This window comes from Nerophis ophidion, linkage group LG07 (genome assembly GCF_033978795.1).
Source record: "Nerophis ophidion isolate RoL-2023_Sa linkage group LG07, RoL_Noph_v1.0, whole genome shotgun sequence".
Taxonomy (NCBI): Eukaryota; Metazoa; Chordata; class Actinopteri; order Syngnathiformes; family Syngnathidae; genus Nerophis; species Nerophis ophidion.
The window spans coordinates 34,350,159-34,372,164 of NC_084617.1; the positions used below are offsets into that span (position 1 = coordinate 34,350,159).

The 22,006-nt window shown below is 42.2% G+C and overlaps 1 protein-coding gene across 1 annotated transcript in view; it reads left to right on the plus strand.

Annotated features, from left to right (window-relative positions):
* Positions 1 to 22,006, plus strand: part of bin3 (bridging integrator 3) — a 165,574-nt gene that overhangs the window by 107,355 nt on the left and 36,213 nt on the right. The window contains exon 6 of the mRNA XM_061906066.1: positions 15,301 to 15,341. Coding sequence (XP_061762050.1) covers positions 15,301 to 15,341 — 41 coding nt within the window. The remainder of the gene's footprint in view (positions 1 to 15,300; positions 15,342 to 22,006) is intronic.

A 22,006-nucleotide genomic window follows, 5' to 3' on the forward strand; every position in this document is an offset into this window, starting at 1 on the left:
TGCCTTCTCCTAGCCCGTCAGGGCATTTTCACATCGCACAGCTGCGACCTCGCCTCCATTTATTATTTTAGATAGCGATATCAGCTGTCCTTTTGATAGCCAGCAAACTTATGCTAGCTCATCATCCTGCAGCCTTGCATATCTCTTCGCATATCGCTGCTTTAAATTGACTTAATTGACTCTACCCAACCATGTTTGCAGATGTTTACACTGCACACCAAATCTGATTTGCTTTGACACGGATCTGATTTTTTATACCAGTCTAACAGGGGTCGAATTTAACCACGGCAATTGCGGCCATTCTTGCCAACCTTGAGACCTCAGAATTAGGGAGATATTCAAAAGGCCCGCTGGGGGGCGTGTGTGTATGTGTATGTGTGTGTGTGTGTGTGTATGTGTATGTGTATGTATATATATATATATATATATATATATATATATTAGAGCTGGGCGATATGGCCTTTTTTAATATCGCGATATTTTTAAGCCATATCGCGATATACGATATATATCTTGGTATTTTGCCTTAGCCTTGAATGAACACTTGATGCATATAATCACAGCAGTATGATGATTCTATGTGTATACATTAAAACATTATTGTTCATACTGCATTAATATTTGCTCATTTTAACCTTACATGCAGAGAAGGTAATCATAACGAAGTCAATTTACCAAAACTGTATTTATTAAAGTTATTAGCAGTTGACTTTTCAAACTATGCTACATATTAGCAGTAATGCTACTTTTGGTAGCAACGCTTGTGCCCCACACTTGACAAATTAAAGTTGTCTATTCGACATATTCCCGCTGGGGGTGCGGGGGGCGCTGGCGCCTATCTCAGCTACAATCGGGCGGAAGGCGGAGTACACCCTGGACAAGTCGCCACCTCATCGCAGGGCCAACACAGATAGACATATATATATATATATATATATATATCTCAAAACAACACCAAATCGGTACAATCAATCTGATTTCTGGGTAACCAGTGACTACTGCGAAAGGGCAGTTGACAGCCATGAAAGACTGGAAGACTTCCAGGAAAGTCTGGATGACAGCAGGAAAGTCTGTACCGGGAGTGGGTGGCTAGTTACCCAACCCACTAGTCCCCCAGCCAGGAGACACCCAACCTCTAACTACGAAAACGTATGAGGAAAAACAACCCGAAGGCCCTCCGAGAGGCGGGGTGGAAGATGGGCCTAACAGGACTGACTACTCGGTAACGACTGGAACGGACATCGACAACGAGATGAAGATATTTCGATTGTGCAGGTGTGGATGGGGTAAAGTGACCACATACAGGGGCTGACGGATTAATCAGGGGAGGAAAAAAAAGGAGAGCGAGAAGAAAGGCATACAACATCCTTGCACTGCTCCGGCAGATAAGACAAGCAGGACCCCCAGCCGGGGAGAGAACCACAGAGCCGAGGGTCCAAACATTGTTGATATGCGGACGGTAGAGTAAGAACCCCCCGAGCGGAGCAGTACCCCCCTGGCTTGTGTGCATGCTGAAGATAGACCTGCCAGACCCCCAGTCACCCGCCAAAAAGAAAAGAGGGAACCAGGAAGAAAGGGCACCATCAAGTGGCCTAGGGCAATTGATGTGAAGATATGGCAGAGACTGGACTCAGACCTCAGTCTACTGCTGGAGAACGCACTACGTGGTAAAGTGGACAAGAAACTCAACCTGCTTGGGGACATCCTGTACGAAAAGTGCAAAGCTAGATTTGGTAGCCTCACCAAGATGCAGCACAATCTCCCCCCAAGAAAGGGCAGGAGGGAGGCTGAGACTGACGCCCTGGTGCATGATCGGCGCTAGCTCCGCAGGAGATGGAGGAAAGCAACTGCAGAGGAGAAAGAAGGCCTGAAGGTGTTATGGGACGAGGTGAGACCGAAGCTGGGCAGCATGCGAAGTGCAGAGCGTATTTGCAGACGCAAGAAAAGAAAGGAGAAAAAAAGGCTAGTTTCATGAAGAATCCTTTCCAGCACGCCCGTCAGCTTCTGGAGGAGAAAAAAAACGGGAAACTGGAAGCCACCAAGGAGGAGCTTGAGCAGTACATCAGGGGCCAACACAGTGACTCAAAGAGGAACGATCCGTTAGGTTCACCAGGATACGTCCCTCCTCCTCCACCTCCAACCACACAATTTCACAGCTTCCCTCCTCGATTCAGCGAGGTAAGAGCAGTGGTCAAGAAAGCAAGGTCAGCATCAGCTCCTGGGCTTAACGGAATCCCCTACAAGCTATACAAGAACTGCCCCCAAGTACTGAAATGCTTGTGGAAGCTAATGAGCACAGCATGGAAGAATCTACTCATTCTGTCGGAGTGGCAGAGAGCTGTGGCGGTGTTTATTCCGAAGGAACAGGAGTCCCATAACATCAATCAATTCAGGAGCATTGCTCTGTTGAAAGTTGAGGGAAAGATCTTCTTTGCAGTCATGGCCAAGAGACTAACCTCTTATCTCACAGAGAATGGCTGTATTGACACGAGCTGCCAGAAAGCAGGAGTACCAGGTTTTCCAGGATGCGTGGAGCATTCTTCAATGATTTGGGCACAGATCCATAGGGCCAAGCAGGAGAAGAGCGACGTCCACATGGTGTAGCTTGACCGTGCCAACGCTTATGGTTCTGTCCCTCACAAACTCATCCAGTTTGCATTGCAATTCTTCTAGGTCCCTGTTTCCATCATCAACCTGGTAACCAGCCACTTCAGGGACTTCCGGATGTGTTTCAGCCTCCAGGATTTTACAACAGGACGGCAGCGTCTGGAAGTAGTTATAGCCATGGGGAGTTCCATCTCCCCAGTCCTCTTTGTTGCAGCTTTTGAAATCATCCTCCGTGGAGTCCGTCAGACTGTAGCAGGAATGAGGCTGCAGACAGGGCAGAGGCTTCCACCACCCCGAAGCTACATCGACGATGTCACTGTGGTACTGCAAACAGATCCATGCATGAGAAGGTGTCTGAAGAGGCTGGATGAGCTAGTGACATGGGCACGGATGAAGATAAAACCCTCCAAGTCACAAAGCCTCTTCTTGCGCAAAGGCACCGGGAACAACAAAACCATCTTTGTTGCAGGTGAGCAAATCATTCTACTGGTCAACCACTCCATCCAAAGCCTGGGGAGGCAGTACAATGCGGAGCTGTCGGACAAGCACGCAGGCAAGGCAGCACGGAAACAACTCTCAGAAGGCCTAGCGAGTATCAACAAGAGCCATCTCCCCGGAAAGTACAAGTTGTGGTGCTACAACTTCATACTGTACCAAAGGGTTATGTGGCCACTGAAGATGTGCGAGATTCCATCCTCAACATCCAACGGGTTGGACAGATTAGCCAACTCCTACATCCGAAAGTGGCTGGGCCTACCGCGTTGCTTCTCCGACACTAGCTTATTTGGGGCAACTTTACTACATCTGCCGATCCAGTCCATCGCCCTGGGCTACAAGCAGGAGAAGGCCAGATTGGTTCTCGAGCTGGAAGAATCCTCAGATCCTACAGTGAGGAATGCACATGTACCAACCCGAACAGGCCAGAAGTGGCAAGCAGGGCCAGAGGTTGCCAAGGCCGTTGGCAGACTCCAACACCAGGAAATAGTTGGCAGGGTGCAACAGGAAGAGTGGGGCTTGGCTGGGGAGATTCTCCACGCCTCTGGTCCAAGGCCACAAAGAGGGAACGCAGAGCCATGGTTGTGGAGGAGGTCTCAAGGGTGAACCAGGAGCAATATACAATCAAGGCTGTGTCTCAAGGTCGCCAAGGAAGATGGACCACTTAAGAAGGTACCATCAGCTGACCCATCAGCTGGGCCGACCTATGGAAGATGCCACAAGCCAGACTCAGCTTCCTACTCTGGGCAACTTATGACACCTTGCCATGCCCCAGAAACCTCCACCAGTGGTTCGGCCAGGAGGGGAGCTGTCCCCTCTGTGGTGCTCACAACGCCAGCCTGCAGCACTTGCTATCAGACTGCAAGATCGCGCTGACACGGTCGCTTCAGATGGCGGCATGATCAAGTCGTGAAACTTGCAGAAGTCCCGGAGAGCAGTAGACAAGAGGTCAACAGCCAGCCCATAGTCAAGCAACTTCCTGTCATGTTTGTGAAGCCAGGGGAAGGCAGAGGAGACACCAGCCGACGAGGCCCCTGCAATGTCCTCTCTCTGGCAAGGGACTGGAGTATGAAGGCTGACATCGGCAAACAGCTCCAATTCCCCCGTAAGATCACCACCACTTCACTCCGCCCAGACATTGTGCTGTGGTCTGCTGTTACGAAGTCTGCCATGCTGATTGAGCTTACCATCCCCTAGGAGGAGGAAATCTAGGCAGCCCACGAGCGCAAAGCAGCCAAGTATGCAGATCTGTTTTTCAGATCTGCATACTTTCAGTCTGGACCCCCTCTCCAGGGGCATAGGCTTAGACTGATTTTTTATTTTTATTTTAATCTTTTTTTTTTCCCCATTCCCCCCCACTTGTTTACCTGTATCTCACCTTTTTTGTAGGGGCGCCGGAAGTTGGCAGACCTGTCCGCGATCCTGTTCTGTCTCCCTGTAACGTTTGTCTGATCTTGAATGGGATTGTGCTGAAAATTTTAATGTCCCCCTCGGGGATTAATAAAGTATGTCTGATTCTGATTCTGAAAACGCTTACAAAAAGTGGTACTCCAGAAATATACTGTGGGACCCCATTTTTATAACTTGATGGGGTCCCTGGGACCCCATTTGGAAGATTCATATATATATATATATATATATATATATATATATATATATATATATATATATATATAGATAGATAGATAGATAGATATACAGTACACAAACACACACACACCCATGCATGTTTTGGAGCCCCTGGAAATAAAATAATGTTTGCCTTAGTGCCCTTCTAACTTTCCTTGGTGCTCTAAAATATGAGCCCTCCTTTAAGGCAACACTGGCCTTGACCTTAAAAAATAAAATTCGAGGCCCGGTCAAAAGACTCCAAAGTGCTTTAAATCTGGTCTTAGTCCAATTCCGGAAGCAGTGACAACATCCTCCTGCTGGGTGATTTTAATGCCAGGGTGGGGAAGAACCACCTCATTTTGAAAGGAGTGATTGGGAAGCATGGTATCAGGAAGGTCAACAGCAATGGCATGAGGCTACTCAGTCTCTGTGCTGAGCATGACCTAACAATCACCAAAACAATCTTCCAACAGAAAAATAAACAAGGCTTTCTGGATGCACCCACGATCCAAGCAATGGCATCTGCTGGATTACGTCATCATGAGACGCAAGGACACCAAGCACATCACTTGTGCAATGCGAGGTGCTGACTGCTGGACTGACCACCGCATAATTATCTCCAAGTTGTGAGCGTCAGTACGTTCCCCTGTTCGTCTCCGATAAACTGTCAAGAAGCAGTTGGACTTTGCCCGGCTTGAAGCAGACGAGGCTGGGAACAGCCTTCGATCCACCATTGCAGGGAAGCTTCAGGAAATCGGCCCCTTCCTGAGCCCTGAAGGAAGTGTTGATGACAACTTGACCTGCCTTAGCTCAAAGGTCTATGAGGCTGTAGCCGAGTCTATTGGCTACCGCCGTAGGAGGTGCAGGATTGGTTTGACTAAAATTTTGAACCCATCAGAACCATACTGGACACCATGCACAAGTCCCATAATGCAGCCCTGAACAACCCTACATCTGTCAGGCCAAAGCAGCACTGGAGAACATCAAGAAAGGAGGTACAGTTTGTCCTAAGAAAACTGAAAAATGACTGGTGGACTGACAAGGCTCAAGAAATCGAACATTTTGCAGTGAAGAACAACACACACAACTACTACAATGCTGTGATAACCAGCCATGCCCCCAGGAACTCCTCTCTCTCACCTGTGAATTCGGCTGACGGCTCAACCCTCATAATGGACCAGAAACCAGTTGTGGACAGATGGGCGGAACACTTCAAGACACTTTTAAACCAACCTGCCACCTCTGATCTGGCAGTGCTAGATGAGCTGCCCAACTACCCAACTTTTGAAGAACAGGATATTCCACCAACCTTCTCTGAAATTTGGGCTGCAATTAAGTCACTGTAGAACAACAAGACCCATGGCCAAGATGGCATCCCTGCAGAGATCCTTAAACAGGGAGGCTATCTCTGTACCAGATCAATTTTCCACTACATTGCTGATATATGGAAGCGCGGAGCAGTCCCCCAACAATGTTGTAACCATAAATAAAGGGAAGCGTGAGAAGTCTGTCTGTGGCAATAGTAGAGGAATATCTCTGCTGTCGGCAAGGTTCTTGCCAAAGTGATGCTGTCAAGACTCATACAGAGTATAACAGAACTCAGTCTCAATGTGGCTTCAGGAAAAATCACAGCACTGTGGACATGATTTTCACAACACGCCAGCTACAAGAGAAGTGTAGGGAGCAACATCAAGATCTATACATGCCGTTTGTGGACCTATCAAAGGTCTTTTATACGGTCAACAGAGACTGCCCTGGGTGGTCCTTTTCAGGGTTGGTTGCCCCGCAGAAGTTTGTAAACATCCTGCAAAGTTTCCATGAGGGGATGATGGCTCAGGTGACCACAGGAGTCTAGTCCTTTCAAGGATGCAGAGGTGTCAGGCAGAGTTGTGTACTTGCACATGTACTATTCAACATCTTCCTCATGAGTGTCACCCGGCTACTGCACAAAGTTGTTAAGGAAAGCAGTGGTGTACTGGTGGATTTCAGGTTGGATGGAAGCTTGTTTAACATCAGAAGGCTGCAGGTGGCTACCAAGGTCAAAACTGTGAACATTGTGGAATTACAGTATGCTGATGATTGTGCCTTCGTGGCACGTACATCAGACGCTCTGCAGGCGACGCTAACAGCTGCTGTGAAGACCTATAGTAGACTGGATCTCACTGTGAACACTGTGAAGACGGAAGTACTTTGCCAGTGGAACTCCCCTCCGCCAACTCGACCACCATCACCTGTCTTTAACATTGACGACAAGCCCCTAGCAATAGTTCCTGACTTCAAATATCTTGGAAGCATTATTTCTAAAAGCTGCAGCCTGGACAATGACGTTCAAAACCGAATAAGGTCTGCCACAACCTCCTTTGGTAGACTGCGTAAGAGGGTTTATGTGAACAAAGACCTTAGCATACGTACCAAGGTGGGTGTCTACCAAGCCACCTGTGTCTCCACGCTATTATACGGCTGTGGAGCATGGACCCTGGATCTCTACCGCATCCAATAGCTGGAGAACTTTCACATCAAGTGTCTCCAGCGGATCCTTGAGCTGACATGGCGTGATCGTGTGCAACACACAGTAGTCCTGAGTAAAAATGGTACCAAGAGCATGGAGGCCCCTTTTCTCCAGTACCAACTGCGATGGGCCGGCCACACCATCAGAATGCCTGTTGATAGATTTCCGGGACAACTGCTGTTTGGTCAACTTCATTATGGAGGCCTGATTTACCCAGCTCAATTTGTGTTTCATCTGACCACAGAACTTTCCTCCAGAAGGTCTTATCTTTGTCCATGTGATGTCGGATGAAACAAAAATCGAGCTGTCTGGCCACAATACCCAGCAATATGTTTGGAGAAGAAAAGGTGAGGCCTTTAATCCCAGGAACACCAACCTACAGTCAAGCATGGTGGTGGTATTATTATGCTTTGGGCCTGTTTTGCTGTAAATGGAAATGGTGCTTTCAATGGGTCATTGAAAAAGGAGGATTACCTCCAAATTCTTCATGACAACGTAAAACCATCAGCCCGGACGTTGGGTTTTGGGTGCAGGTGAGTGTTCCAACAGGACAATGACCCCAAACACATGTCAAACGTGGTAAAGGAATGGCTAAATCGGGCTAGAATGACGGTTTTAGAATGGCCTCCCCAAAGTCCTGACTTAAACGTGTGGACAATGCTGAAGAAACAAGTCAATTTCAGAAAAACAACAAGTAGCTGAACCACACCAATTTTTTCAAGAGGAGGGGTCAAAAATTCAAGCTGAAGCTTATGGATGGCTACCAAAAGCGCCTTATTGCAGTGAAACTTGCCAAGGGACATGTAAGCAAATATTAAAATTGCTGTATGTATACTTTTACCCAGCAGATTTGCATACATTTTCAGTAGACCCATAATACATTCATAAAAGAACCAAACTTCATGAATGTTTTTTGTTACCAACAAGTATGTGCTCCAATTACTTAATCACAACAAAATTATAGTTGTAGAAATGATTGGAAAGGTAAGACAGCCATGACATTATGTTCTTTACAAGTGTATGTAATCTTTTCACTATAACTGTATGTACATGTAAATGTACATATAAGAGGTCGGCAACCTTTACCACTCAAAGAGCCATTTTGACCCGTTTCACAAAATAAAGAAAATAATGGGAGCCACATGAATGTGAGTGTGAATGTTGTCTGTCTATCTGTGTTGGCCCTGCGATGAGGTGGCGACTTGTCCAGGGTGTACCCTGCCTTCCGCCCGATTGTAGCTGAGATAGGCGCCAGCGCCCCCCGCGACCCCGAAAGGGAATAAGCGGTAGAAAATGGATGGATGGATGGAAGACTTGAAATTTATAATGAAATAAGACTGTATACAAGTTTTTTTTTTTGCTTTGTGCTATGTTTAAACCAGGGGTCTCAGACATGCGGCCCGCAATTAAATATGAAGATTTGATGTTAGTGCGGCCAGTGAATTTTATATGAATGCCCCTTAATAGCATCCCGCGTACAGTTCCTCCCGATTTGTCCGGGAGTCTCGCGGGTTACAGAGTGACTATTCCCTCGGATGAGTTAAAACCCAATCAACAAAAATAAGGGCGTGCTACGATGGCACTGTCTTTAATGCCCTCCACAACTTGTACAAACGGCTTACCAGTTAGGTTACGTGTTGTATGTGGCTTCTGCAGATGCACACAAGCGACTGCAAGGCATTCTTGTTCAACAGCCATACAGGTCACAGTGAGGGTGCCAGTTTAAACAACTTTAAAACTGTTCCAAATATGTGCCACACTGTGAACCCACACCAAACAAGAATGACAAACACATTTCCGGAAACATCCGCACTGTAACACAACATAAACACAACATAACAAATACCCAGAATCCCATGCAACCCTGACTCTTCCATTATACACCCCGCTAGCACCAAACCCCGCCCCCCCTGCGTCGGTTGAGATGGGAGGGGTTGGGGGGGCGGGTTTTGGTGCTACCAGGGTGTATAATGTAGCCTGAAAGGAGATTAAAGACAATGCGTCCCAGCTACAACGGGGTTATAGTAACACAGATACGATTGTATATACGGCGGATACTGCAAATATCCAAAATAGTTTCTCTCGTTTTGATGAAATAACATTAGAAGGATTGTTACAACGTGTAAATGGAATAAAACAAACAACATGTTTACTTGACCCACTTCCTGGGAAACTTATCAAGGAGCTTTTTGTATTATTAGGTCCATCAGTGCTAAATATTATAAACTTATCACTTTCCTCGGGCACTGTTCCCGTTGCATTCAAAAAAGCGGTTATTCATCCTCTCCTTAAAAGACCTAACCTCGATCCAGACCTCATGGTAAACTACCGACCGGTGTCTCACCTTCCCTTTATTTCGAAAATCCTCGAAAAAATTGTTGCAGAGCAGCTAAATGAGCACTTAGCGTTTAACAATCTATGTGAAACCTTTCAATCCGGTTTCAGGGCAAATCACTCGACTGAGACAGCCCTCGCAAAACTGACTAATGATCTATTGCTAACGATGGACTCTGATGCGTCATCTATGTTGCTGCTCCTCGATCTTAGCGCTGCTTTCGATACCGTCGATCATAATATTTTATTAGAGCGTATCAAAATACGAATTGGTATTTCAGACTCAGCCCTGTCATGGTTTAACTCTTATCTTACTGATAGGATGCAGTGCGTCTCCTATAACAGTGTGACCTCGGACTATGTTAAGGTAACGTGTGGAGTTCCCCAGGGTTCGGTCCTTGGCCCTGTACTCTTCAGCATCTACATGCTGCCGCTAGGTGACGTCATACGCAAATACGGTATTAGCTTTCACTGTTATGCTGATGACACCCAACTTTACATGCCCCTAAAGCTGACCAACACGCCGGACTGTAGTCAGTTGGAAGCGTGTCTTAATGAAATTAAACAATGGATGTCCGCTAACTTTTTGCAACTTAATGCCAAAAAAACGGAAATGCTGATTATCGGTCCTGCTAGACACCGACCTCTATTTAATAATACAACTTTAACATTTGACAACCAAATAATAAAACAAGGTGACTCTGTAAAAAATCTGGGTATTATCTTCGACCCAACTCTCTCCTTTGAGTCACACATTAAAAGCGTTACTAAAACGGCCTTCTTTCATCTCCGTAATATCGCTAAAATTCGCTCCATTTTGTCCACTAAAGACGCCGAGATCATTATCCATGCGTTTGTTACGTCTCGTCTCGATTACTGTAACGTATTATTTTCGGGTCTCCCAATGTCTAGCATTAAAAGATTACAGTTGGTACAAAATGCGGCTGCTAGACTTTTGACAAGAACAAGAAAGTTTGATCATATTACGCCTGTACTGGCTCACCTGCACTGGCTTCCTGTACACTTAAGATGTGACTTTAAGGTTTTACTACTTACGTATAAAATACTACACGGTCTAGCTCCAGCCTATCTTGCCGATTGTATTGTACCGTATGTCCCGGCAAGAAATCTGCGTTCAAAAGACTCCGGCTTATTAGTGATTCCTAGAGCTCAAAAAAAGTCTGCGGGCTATAGAGCGTTTTCCGTTCGGGCTCCAGTACTCTGGAATGCCCTCCCGGTAACAGTTCGAGATGCTACCTCAGTAGAAGCATTTAAGTCTCATCTTAAAACTCATCTGTATACTCTAGCCTTTAAATAGACCTCCTTTTTAGACCAGTTGATCTGCCGCTTCTTTTATTTCTCCTATGTCCCCCCCTCCCTTGTGGAGGGGGTCCGGTCCGATGACCATGGATGAAGTACTGACTGTCCAGAGTCGAGACCCAGGATGGACCGCTCGTCGGGACCCAGGATGGACCGCTCGCCTGTATCGGTTGGGGACATCTCTACGCTGCTGATCCGCTTGAGATGGTTTCCTGTGGACGGGACCTTCACTGCTGTCTTGGAGCCACTATGGATTGAACTTTCACAGTATCATGTTAGACCCGCTCGACATCCATTGCTTTCGGTCCCCTAGAGGGGGGGGGGTTGCCCACATCTGAGGTCCTCTCCAAGGTTTCTCATAGTCAGCATTGTCGCTGGCGTCCCACTGAATGTGAATTCTCCCTGCCCACTGGGTGTGAGTTTTCCTTGCCCTTTTGTGGGTTCTTCCGAGGATGTTGTAGTCGTAATGATTTGTGCAGTCCTTTGAGACATTTGTGATTTGGGGCTATATAAATAAACATTGATTGATTGATTGATTGATGATTGTAATGGAGGTTTCACACAATACGTGACCGGCTGGCACCCACAAAGTGTTGTGTAACAGCGGGCACAACGACATGTATTAGAAGATGTTATGGGTATTACCATCACAGCCCGCCCTCAATGTTGCTGTCCGAGTGAAAATCGCAGTATGCAAACCTCAGACAATTTTAGGGAAAGGCACTGAGGTCAGAAATCTCCCGGTAAATTCGGGAAGGTCGGCAAGTTTACAGCTGAGCCACACCAGAGTGATCAAAGAGCTGCATGCGGCTCCGGAGCCGCGGGTTGCCGACCACTGGTATATATACCGTATATAGAACCCTCTGTTGTCATAGTATAAACAAACACTGAAGACATTTGACCAAAAACCAATGAAGCATCATCACTGCCATATTACCCAACAATATAACATGATGAGTTTTGATAGTTTTATAAATTTCTCATTTTTAAAGCTTTTTTTAAGTGTCTTAATGGATTAGCCCCTAATGTGATGTTTAAAGAAGTACAAACCCCGTTTCCATATGAGTTGGGAAATTGTGTTAAATGTAAATATAAACGGAATACAATGATTTGCAAATCATTTTCAATCCATATTCAGTTGAATCTGCTACAAAGACAACATATTTGATATTCAAACTGATATAATTTTTTATTGATTTTGCTAATAATCATTAACTTTAGAATTTGATGCCAGCAACACCTGACAAAGAAGTTGGGAAAGGTGGCAATAAATACTGATAAAGTTGAGGAATGCTCATCAAACACTTATATGGAACATCCCACACGTGTGCAGGCTAATTGGGAACAGTTGGGTGCCATGATTGGGTATAAAAGCAGCTTCCATGAAATGCTAAGTAATTCACAAACAAGGATGGGGTGAGGGTCACCACTATGTAACCAAATTGTCGAACAGTTTTAGAACAACATTTCTCAACGAGCTATTGCAAGGAATTTAGGGTTTTCACCATCTACAGTCCATAAAATCATCAAAAGGTTCAGAGAATCTGGAGAAATAACTGCACGTAAGCGATGATATAACAGACTTTTGATCCCTCAGGCGGTACTGCATCAAAAACCGACATCAGTTTGTAAAGGATATCCCCACATGGGCTCAGGAACACTTCATAAAACCACTGTCAGTAACTGCAGTTGGTCGCTACATCTGTAAGTGCAAGTTAAAACTCTACTATGCAAAGCCAAACCCATTTATCAACAATATCCTGAAACGCTGACGGCTTGGCTGGGCCCGAGCTCACCTATGATGGACTGATGCAAAGTGGAAAGGTGTTCTGTGGTCTGACGAGTCCACATTTCAAATTTATATTTGGAAACAGAGGACGTGGTGTCCTCCAGAATAAAGAGGAAAATAACCATTCGGATTGTTGTCGGACGCCCCTGCTTATTTCAGCAAGGCAAGTGTTACAACAGCGTGGCTTCGTAAAAAAAAGAGCGCGGGTACTTTCCAGGCCCGCCTGCAGTCCAGACCCGTCTCCCGTCGAATATGTGTGGCACAATAAGAATCGTAAAATACGACAGCGGAGACCCCGGTCTGTTATACGACTGAAGCGCTACATAAAACAAGAAAGGGAAAGAATACCACTTTCAAAGCTTAAAAAATTAGTTTCCTCAGTTCCCATACGTTTGAGTTTTGTTAAAAGAAAAGGTGATCTAACACAGTGGGGAACATGTCCTTTCCCAACTACTTTGACACATGTTGCAGCCATGAAATTATAAATTAATTATTATTTGCAAAAAAAAAATAAAGTTTATGAGTTTGAACATCAAATATTTGTCTTTGTAGTGAATTCAATTGAATATGGGTTGAAAATGATCTTCAAATCATTGTATTCCGTTTATATATACATCCATTACAATTTCCCAACTCATATGGAAACGGGGTTTGTACAAAGAAACAGTAGTGAAGGTGTGCAGTTGGTGGGAGCTGCAGAGTGGGTCAGTCTGCATTCTCAGTGAAGGCCTCACCTTTGCCACTGGAGTTAAAGTCACAGTCGGACATTAAAACTTGTCTCCACAAAACTGAAAAAGTGGCTTAAAGAAAATATGGATAAATGGGGCAATTATTTTAAATGTTTTTTTATTTTTGTTCTTATCTTAATCTTTTTTTATGTTTTACACTTTTCTTTACTATTTTTAAAAGCCTAACATGGGATGATGGTTGCAAATTAACCTCTGGCTAAAAGTCTTATGTACTTTGACATTGGTTACCTGTGGGTAGCAATGTTTCATTGTGCTGTCACTGTCAAATTAATACATACAAATTTACTGTATATGTGTATATACTGAATATTGTATTTTGTGTGGTGCCCAAAGATTCACAGCAGTAGTGTCTTATCCTGCTGTATCAAAAATAATACCTTAAGTTTTGAAACGCAGATTTAAATATGAAATAAAATATATAATACAATTATCACTTGTCAACTTACCAGTCAACTCTTTATCTGTAAGAGGTTGCTCATTTCGACAGATAAACTTAGTCAAATCCTTATCTACAAGAGGTTGCTCATTTTGACAGATCAAGTTACCAGTCAACTCTTCATCTACAAGAGGTAGCTCATTTCGACAGATCAACTTTGTCAAATCTTTATCTACAAGAGGTTACTCATTTCGACAGATCAACTTACAATCAACTGTTCATCTACAAGATGTCGCTCATTTTGTCAGATTAATTTAGTCAACTCTTTATCTACAAGAGGTTGTTCATTTTGACGGATCAACTTACAATCAACTCTTTATCTACAAGCGGTAGCTCATTTCGACAGATCAACTTACAGTCAACTATTCATCTCCAAGAGGTTGCTCATTTTGAAAGATCAACTTACCAGTCAACTCTTCATCTACAAGTGGTAGTTCATTTCGACAGATCAACTCACAGTCAACTTTTCATCTACAAGAGGTTGCTAATTTCGACAGATCAACTTACAATCAACTCTTCATCTACAAGAGGTTGCTCATTTCGACAGATCAACTTGCCAGTCAACTCTTCATCTACAAGAGGTTGCTCATTTCGACAGATCAACTTACCAGTCAACTCCTCATCTATCAGAGGTTGCTCATTTTGACAGATCAACTTAGTAAACTCTTCATCTACAAGAGGTAGCTCATTTCACCAATTCAACTTGCAGTCAACTCTTCATCTACAAGAGGTACATTTCAAAATATCAACTTAGAGTCAACTCTTCATCTATAAGAGATTGCACATTTCTACAGATCAACTTCCTTTGTTTTCGCTCTATCGAACTGCGCATGCAAGAGACATTGGGGCCTGTGTGCGTTTATACTAAAGTCAGCCGGAGAAAAAAATGCGATCTGAAAAAAAACAAACAAACAAATGATATGTGTAAACGAGGTAATTTTTAGTCTTCCAGAAGAAACTTTGTGAACTTCTGCCGAGCTTCCTCTGTCATGTAAAGGCCTTGAGATGTTCCTTTACCTCCAATTAACACCACCACACTTCCCTTCCTTCCCGCTGTTAATTCAGGCAACCAGAAGTCAAATGTAACAAAGAAAAAGATAAACTGTTATTGTTTAAAATCTTTGTTTGCGAAGAACTTTCATCTTGTATGGCGGCCCACCTTCCCCAGGATTTGAAATCAGTTGGGCTTGGCTTTCATGTGCATCCCCTGACAGTTGTATTGTATATCAAGCTTGATGAATATTCAGGGTTTTCTCCTCAGGGTTTTTTGTGCAATAAAATCATCACCAAAGTTTATTTGCCAGCCCCCGTTTTTCCCTTTTCTTGAGTGCTGTGTTTGAGATGTACATTGTTGTTGACGTTTAGGCTGCTAAATAGTGAGACATGACTCTGTATTTATAATTTCACCACCTTTTCATGCAGAAATGTTGTGTTCTCTTTGTCATTTTAGGTCAATCAGATGCAGAAGACTGTTATTGACCCTCTGAAAAAGTAAGTAAAAAAAGTGTGTTTTATGTCCATGTTTTGTAGGGGTGCACGGAAAAATTAATTTACGTACGAATTGGTATTCCTATTCATCCCGATTCTAAATCGAGTCATGATTAAAAAAAATCTATTTTTAGTAAAGAAAACTTTTTAAAAATATATATTTTTAGGCCATCTCCATGCAACCAAAAGGAGCTATTATAATAATTATTATACAAAATAATACATTGTAAGATTCGGTTTAAATCAAGAATCCATTCTGAATCCAATTGTTACCCCAGGAATCGGGATCGGATTGTTACGTGAGCAAAGATTCACAGCCCTAATATTTTGTCACTTACCCACTGCATGGTGCCTGCTCATCTTGGCACAGCTCCACTTGCTATTTGAATAATATTTGGTACTACCAAATGCTGTTTATAGGCTACGTAGCTAAAAAAGCTAACATTAGGTAGCATTAGGAATATGGCCTGAAATGTGTGTGTGTGTGTGTGTGTGTGTGTGTGTACATACATGTATATATATATATATATATATATATGTGTATATATATATGTGTGTGTGTGTATATATATATATATATATATATATATATATATATATATATATTAGGGGTGGGCAAATTAATGCGTTAATTACGCGTTAACTCATCAATCTATTAACGCCGACAATTATTTCATCGCACATTTGCGTATGTTGTTTACATGCTTTTATTTTGTTTATGCCTTTTCTTAACAAGATGGCATCTCCCGGATGTACTTCGGCGTCGAGGGGCTCTTGGTAAAGATGGAACATTTGGCAAAAATACCGGACAATTCTGCAAATTTCATGGCTGGCTTACAGCGTGGTCACTCTGGGATCACTTACGACCGCCAGACAATTCTGAATGTGGATAGATCGGGCCGTTTTGGACTGAATGACGCGTGCTTGCTAGACCGGCTAGCTAGCATGGGAATACTTTGCCGGCTACATCCAGCGGCCTGTGAAGCAGCGGAGTATATGTGTTGTCTGTCTATTTATGAATCATGCAGACGAGGAGTGTTGGCTGAGTTCTTAACGTTTGCTTTCAGAGCGTGCATATCACAACATACAAGATGCCGTCATGGCGACACAACCTACACCGGGCTACCGCGCATGCTCGTCACTCCTGTTGCATGCTGGGTAGGGTAGTTCTTTTTTCCCCTGGCTCATAACATCACAAATAGTACCATGTATATGCGTTCAGTTTATCAAAGCACCAAGCAAACAATCGGAAAATTCCCATCATATCAATTCCTAGATATGGTCATAATTATTTTAAGTGCACTACGCAGAATAAACACAACATTATTAATATTGATACTACGGATAATTTGATCAAAAATTTCCCTAAAACAGCCCACTACCTATAATATAGGTTTTTTAAACATAAGACCCTGATAAAAAAAATGTTTCTGCTGTTACCTCAGAAATTGCCTGTTCAGATGTTATGATTGTGGCTCAGAGATTTGTATGTAGATTATATTTATTTTCCATAACAAACAGGATAACTTAAATACCCTGGCAGTGGCAATAAGCTTAAATGTTTGTATTTACATTTTTTGGGTTGATTTTCATAAAATATGCTATTTAACTGCTACTGTTTAACAAGGACTGATTTAAATTGTGTTTGCACAACAAATGTTTTGGCGCTTTTGTTCATGTGGGAGAATATTCGAATAAAGGTGCATTACACACTACTTTTGAATTCATTATTGGGCTTTGCGTATACAATGCAGTTAATCGCGATTAATCTGAGAAATAGTGCGATTAACTTCGATTAAAATTTTTAATCATTGCCCAGCCCTAATATATATATATATATATATATATATATATATATACAGTGAAGAAAAGAAGTATTTGAACACCCTGCTATTTTGCAAGTTCTCCCACTTAGAAATCATGGAGGGGTCTGAAATTTTCCTGGTAGGTGCATGTCCACTGTATGAGAGATAACCTAAAAAGAAAAATCCAGAAATCACAATCTATGATTTTTTAACAATTTATTTGTGTAATACAGCTGAAAATAAGTATTTGAACACCAGCATTAATATTTGGTAGAGTATCCTTTGTTTGCAATCAAACAGGTCAAACGTTTCCTGTAGTTCTTCACCAGGTTTGCACAGACTGCAGGAGGGATTTTCACCCACTCTTCCACACAGATCTTCTCTAGATCAGTCAGGTTTCTGGGCTGTCGCTGAGTAACACAGACTTTCAGCTCCATCCGAAGATTTTCAATTGGATTTAGGTCTGGAGACTGGCTTGGCCACTCCAGAACCTTGATATGGGTCTTACGAAACCACTTCTTGGTTTTCCTGGCTATGTGCTTTGGGTCATTGTCATGTTTGAAGATCCAGCCACGACTCGTCGTCAATGATCTGACAGAGGGAAGGAGGTTTTTGGCCAAAATCTCACAATACATTGCTGCAGTCATCCTCTCCTTAGTACAGTACAGTCGTCATGTCCCATGAGCAGAAAAACACCCCCAAAGCATGATGCTACCACCTCCATGCTTCACAGTAGGGATGGTGTTCTTGGGATGGTACGCATCATTCTTCTTCCTCCAAACACGCATAGTGGAATTATGGTCTCATTTTGGTCTCATCTGTCCACAAAACTTTCTCCCATGACTCCTCTGGATCATCCAAATGGTCATTGGCAAACTTAAGACGGGCCTTAACATGTGCTGGTTTAAGCAGGGGAACCCTCCATGCCATGCATGATTTCAAACTATGACGTCTTAGTGTATTACCAACAGTGACCATGGAAACAGTGTTCCCAGCTCTTTTCAGGTCATTGACCAAGTCCTGCCGTGTAGTCCTGGGCTGATTCCTCACCTTTCTTAGCATTGTTGAGACCCCACGAGGTGATATCTTGCATGGGGCTCCACTCCGATTGAGTTTGACTGTCATGTTTAGTTTCTTCCATTTTCTAATGATTGCTCCAACAGTGGACCTTTTTTCACCAAGCTTCTTGGCAATTTCTTTTCAGCCCTTTCCATCCTTGTGGAGTTGTAAAATGTTGTCTCTGGTGTCTTTGGACAGCTCTTTGCTCTCAGCCATGCTGAATGTTTGGGTTTTACTGATTGTATGGAGTAGACAGGTGTCTTTATGCAGCTAAAGACCTCACACAGGTGCATCTGATTCATGATAGTACAGTGGAGTGGAGGAGAACTTTTAAAGGCGGTCTAACAGGTATTTGAGGGTCAGAATTCTGGCTGATAGACAGGTGTTCAAAACTTATTTTCAGCTGTATCACACAAATAAATTGCTAAAAAATCATTGATTGTGATTTTTGGATTTTTCTTTTTAGGTTATCTCTCATACAGTGGACATGCACCTACTGTGAACATTTCAGACCCCTCCATGATTTCTAAGTGGGAGAACTTGCAAAATAGCAGGGTTTCAAATACCTTTTTTTTTTTACTGTATGTGTGTGTGTGTGTGTATATATATATATTTATATATATATGTATGTATGTATGTATGTATATGTGTATATATATGTACATGTAAATGTATATATATACAGTATGTATGTGTATATATATATATGTATGTAAATGTATATATATATGTATGTATATATATATGTAAATGTGTGTATATATATATATATATATATATGATACAGTGGGGCAAAAAAGTATATATATACATATATATGTATATATACATATATATATATATATGTGTATATATATACGTTTGTGTGTATAAATGTGTGTGTATATATATATATATATATATATATATATGTATGTATATATATGTATGTATGAATATATATGTATGTATGTATATATATGTATGTATAAATATGTATATGTGTATATGTATGTATAAATATGTATATGTGTATATATATGTGTATGTATGTATATATATTTATATATGTATGTATGTATGTATGTATGTATTTATATATATATATATATATATATATATATATACTATAGGGGTGTAATGGTACACAAAAATTTTGGTTCGGTATGTACCTCTGTTTAGAGGTCACTGTTCGGTTCATTTTCGGTACAGTAAGAAAAGAACAAAATATACATTTTTTGGTTATTTATTTACCAAATTTGTAAACAATGGCATAACATACATATACACATAGGGTCCACTGCCAGGGTTAATGTGGTGAACATATATAAAATAAAAACTAAATAAGATAAGGCTCAGAATGGTATTTTAATAAAACCTTTCTACATATAAAGTACTTTTTTTGATTGATTGAGACTTTTATGAGTAGATTGCACAGTACAGTACATATTCCGTACAGTTGACCACTAAATGGTAACACCCCAATAAGTTTTTCAACTTGTTTAAGTCGGGGTCCACGTTAATCAACATTAAAGGGGAACATTATCACCAGACCTATGTAAGCGTCAATATATACCTTGATGTTGCAGAAAAAAGACCATTTATTTTTTTAACCGATTTCCAAACTCTAAATGGGTGAAATTTGGCTAATTAAACGCCTTTCTATTTATCGCTCTCGGAGCGACGACGTCAGAACGTGACGTCACCTAGGTAGTCAACGCCATTTTCTCCACCACATTACACGCAGCAAGTCAAAACAGCCCTGTTATTTTCTGTTTTTTCTACTGTTTTCCAGTACCTTGGAGACATCATGCCTCGTCGGTGTGTTGTCGGAGTGTGTAACAACACAATCAGGGACGGATTCAAGTTGATTTACTTAGAATGTGCATCGATTAGCACGGCATGCTAATCGATGCTAACATGCCATTTAGGCTAGCTGTAAGTACATTTTGCATCATTATGCCTCATTTGTAGCTATATTTGCATCCAGCCTTTCCCTCCACCCACATTTATTGCCAAACAAACACATACCAATTGACGGATTTAAGTTGCTCCAGTGTCACAAGATGCGAAACTTCCGATCGTTGGTCTGCACATTTTACCGACGATGCTAAGGCAAACATGGGCAAATAGCGTCAACAGCTCTTCGCTCAATAGCTTCAGTTTCTTCTTCAATTTCGTTTTCGATATCTGCCTCCATACTCCAACCATCCGTTTCAATACATGTGTAATCTGTTGAATCGCTTAAGCCGCTGAAATCCGAGTCTGAATCCGAGCTAATGTCGCTATATCTTGCTGTGCTATCCACCATTTGTTTGTATCGGCATCGCTATGTGATGTCACAGGGAAATGGACAGTGGCTTCGCAGATAGCGAAAATCGGGTATAAATTTGAAAAAAACTTCGAAAAATAAAATAAGCCACTGGGAACTGGTTCAATACAAATACACGTATCGTTACACCCCTAATAAATACACAACGTGACAACTTCACTGCTTTTGGGTTATGAAATATATTGTGATTTATATATAAATGATAAATGGGTTGTACTTGTATAGCGCTTTTCCACCTTCAAGGTACTCAAAGCGCTTTGACACTACTTCCACATTTACCCATTCACACACACATTCACACACTGATGGAGGGAGCTGCCATGCAATGCGCCAACCAGCACCCATCAGAAACAAGTGTGAAGTGTCTTGCTCAGGACACAACAAACGTGACGAGGTTGGTACTAGGTGGGGATTGAACCAGGGAACCCTCGGGTTGCTCACAGCTACTCTCCCACTGCGCCACGTGTATATGTGATAAATGGGTGTAACGGTACGTGTATTCGTATTGAATCGTTTCGGTACGGGGGTTTCAGTTCGGTTTGGAGGTATACCGAATGAGTTTCCACATGGACATTTTAAGTAGCGTACCGCACGTTGCGTAAACAATGCACACCAAGGCACAACACAAGGCATGTTAGCAGCGACAGGGCTACGATAGACTGACCATACCTCCTCTTTTCACCGGATATGTCCTCTTTTGCGGGGCTGTCCGGGTGGAGTTTCTTAAATTCCTCAAATGTCCGGCATTTTAAGTTAGGGTTCCGTGTATTTTCAATGTACGTTCGGAGTTATAAAGGGGTTGAAAACAAAACAAATTGTGCACGCAACAGCATTCGTGAGGGAGGGGCAGACACATAGAGAGAGAGAGAGTTATGATGAATGCGCATGTGTTGCCAGGCTCTGATTTTTACCCATAGATTTATCAGATTAAATTTTTTATTATCTATAGCAAGGGTGTCAAAAGTGTGCCCCGGAGGCCATTTGGGGCCCACAGCTAATGTTTTAAAGGCCCACGGCACATTCTAAAAATACTATTAAAATAAAACAAAAACATAACAAAAGTGAAATAAAAAAGCTTAAAAGTTAAGTGTAATTTCGAAAAAGTTGCAATGTTGACTAATAAAACCAAGCTGTTTTTTTTTTTTTTCAAACTGTCATTGCTCAAAACATAATATTGAATCAAAATCAATGCTATTATGAATTATTGACCAATCCAAGTTTCCCATTACTTCACATTTAAATATTCCACTAAGAAAAATATTTTTGTTGGAAGATTTTGCAAATTTGGTAAATAAATGATGAAAAAAATGTATATTTGGTTGTTTTCTTACTGTACCGAAAATGAACTGAACCGTGACCTCTAAACCGAGGTACGTACCAAACCAAAATTTTTGTGTACCGTTACACCCCTAGTATATATATATATATATATATATATGTATATGTATGTCTTGATTGGATTATCCAGAGAATAGTGCTCGATACCGTGGTAG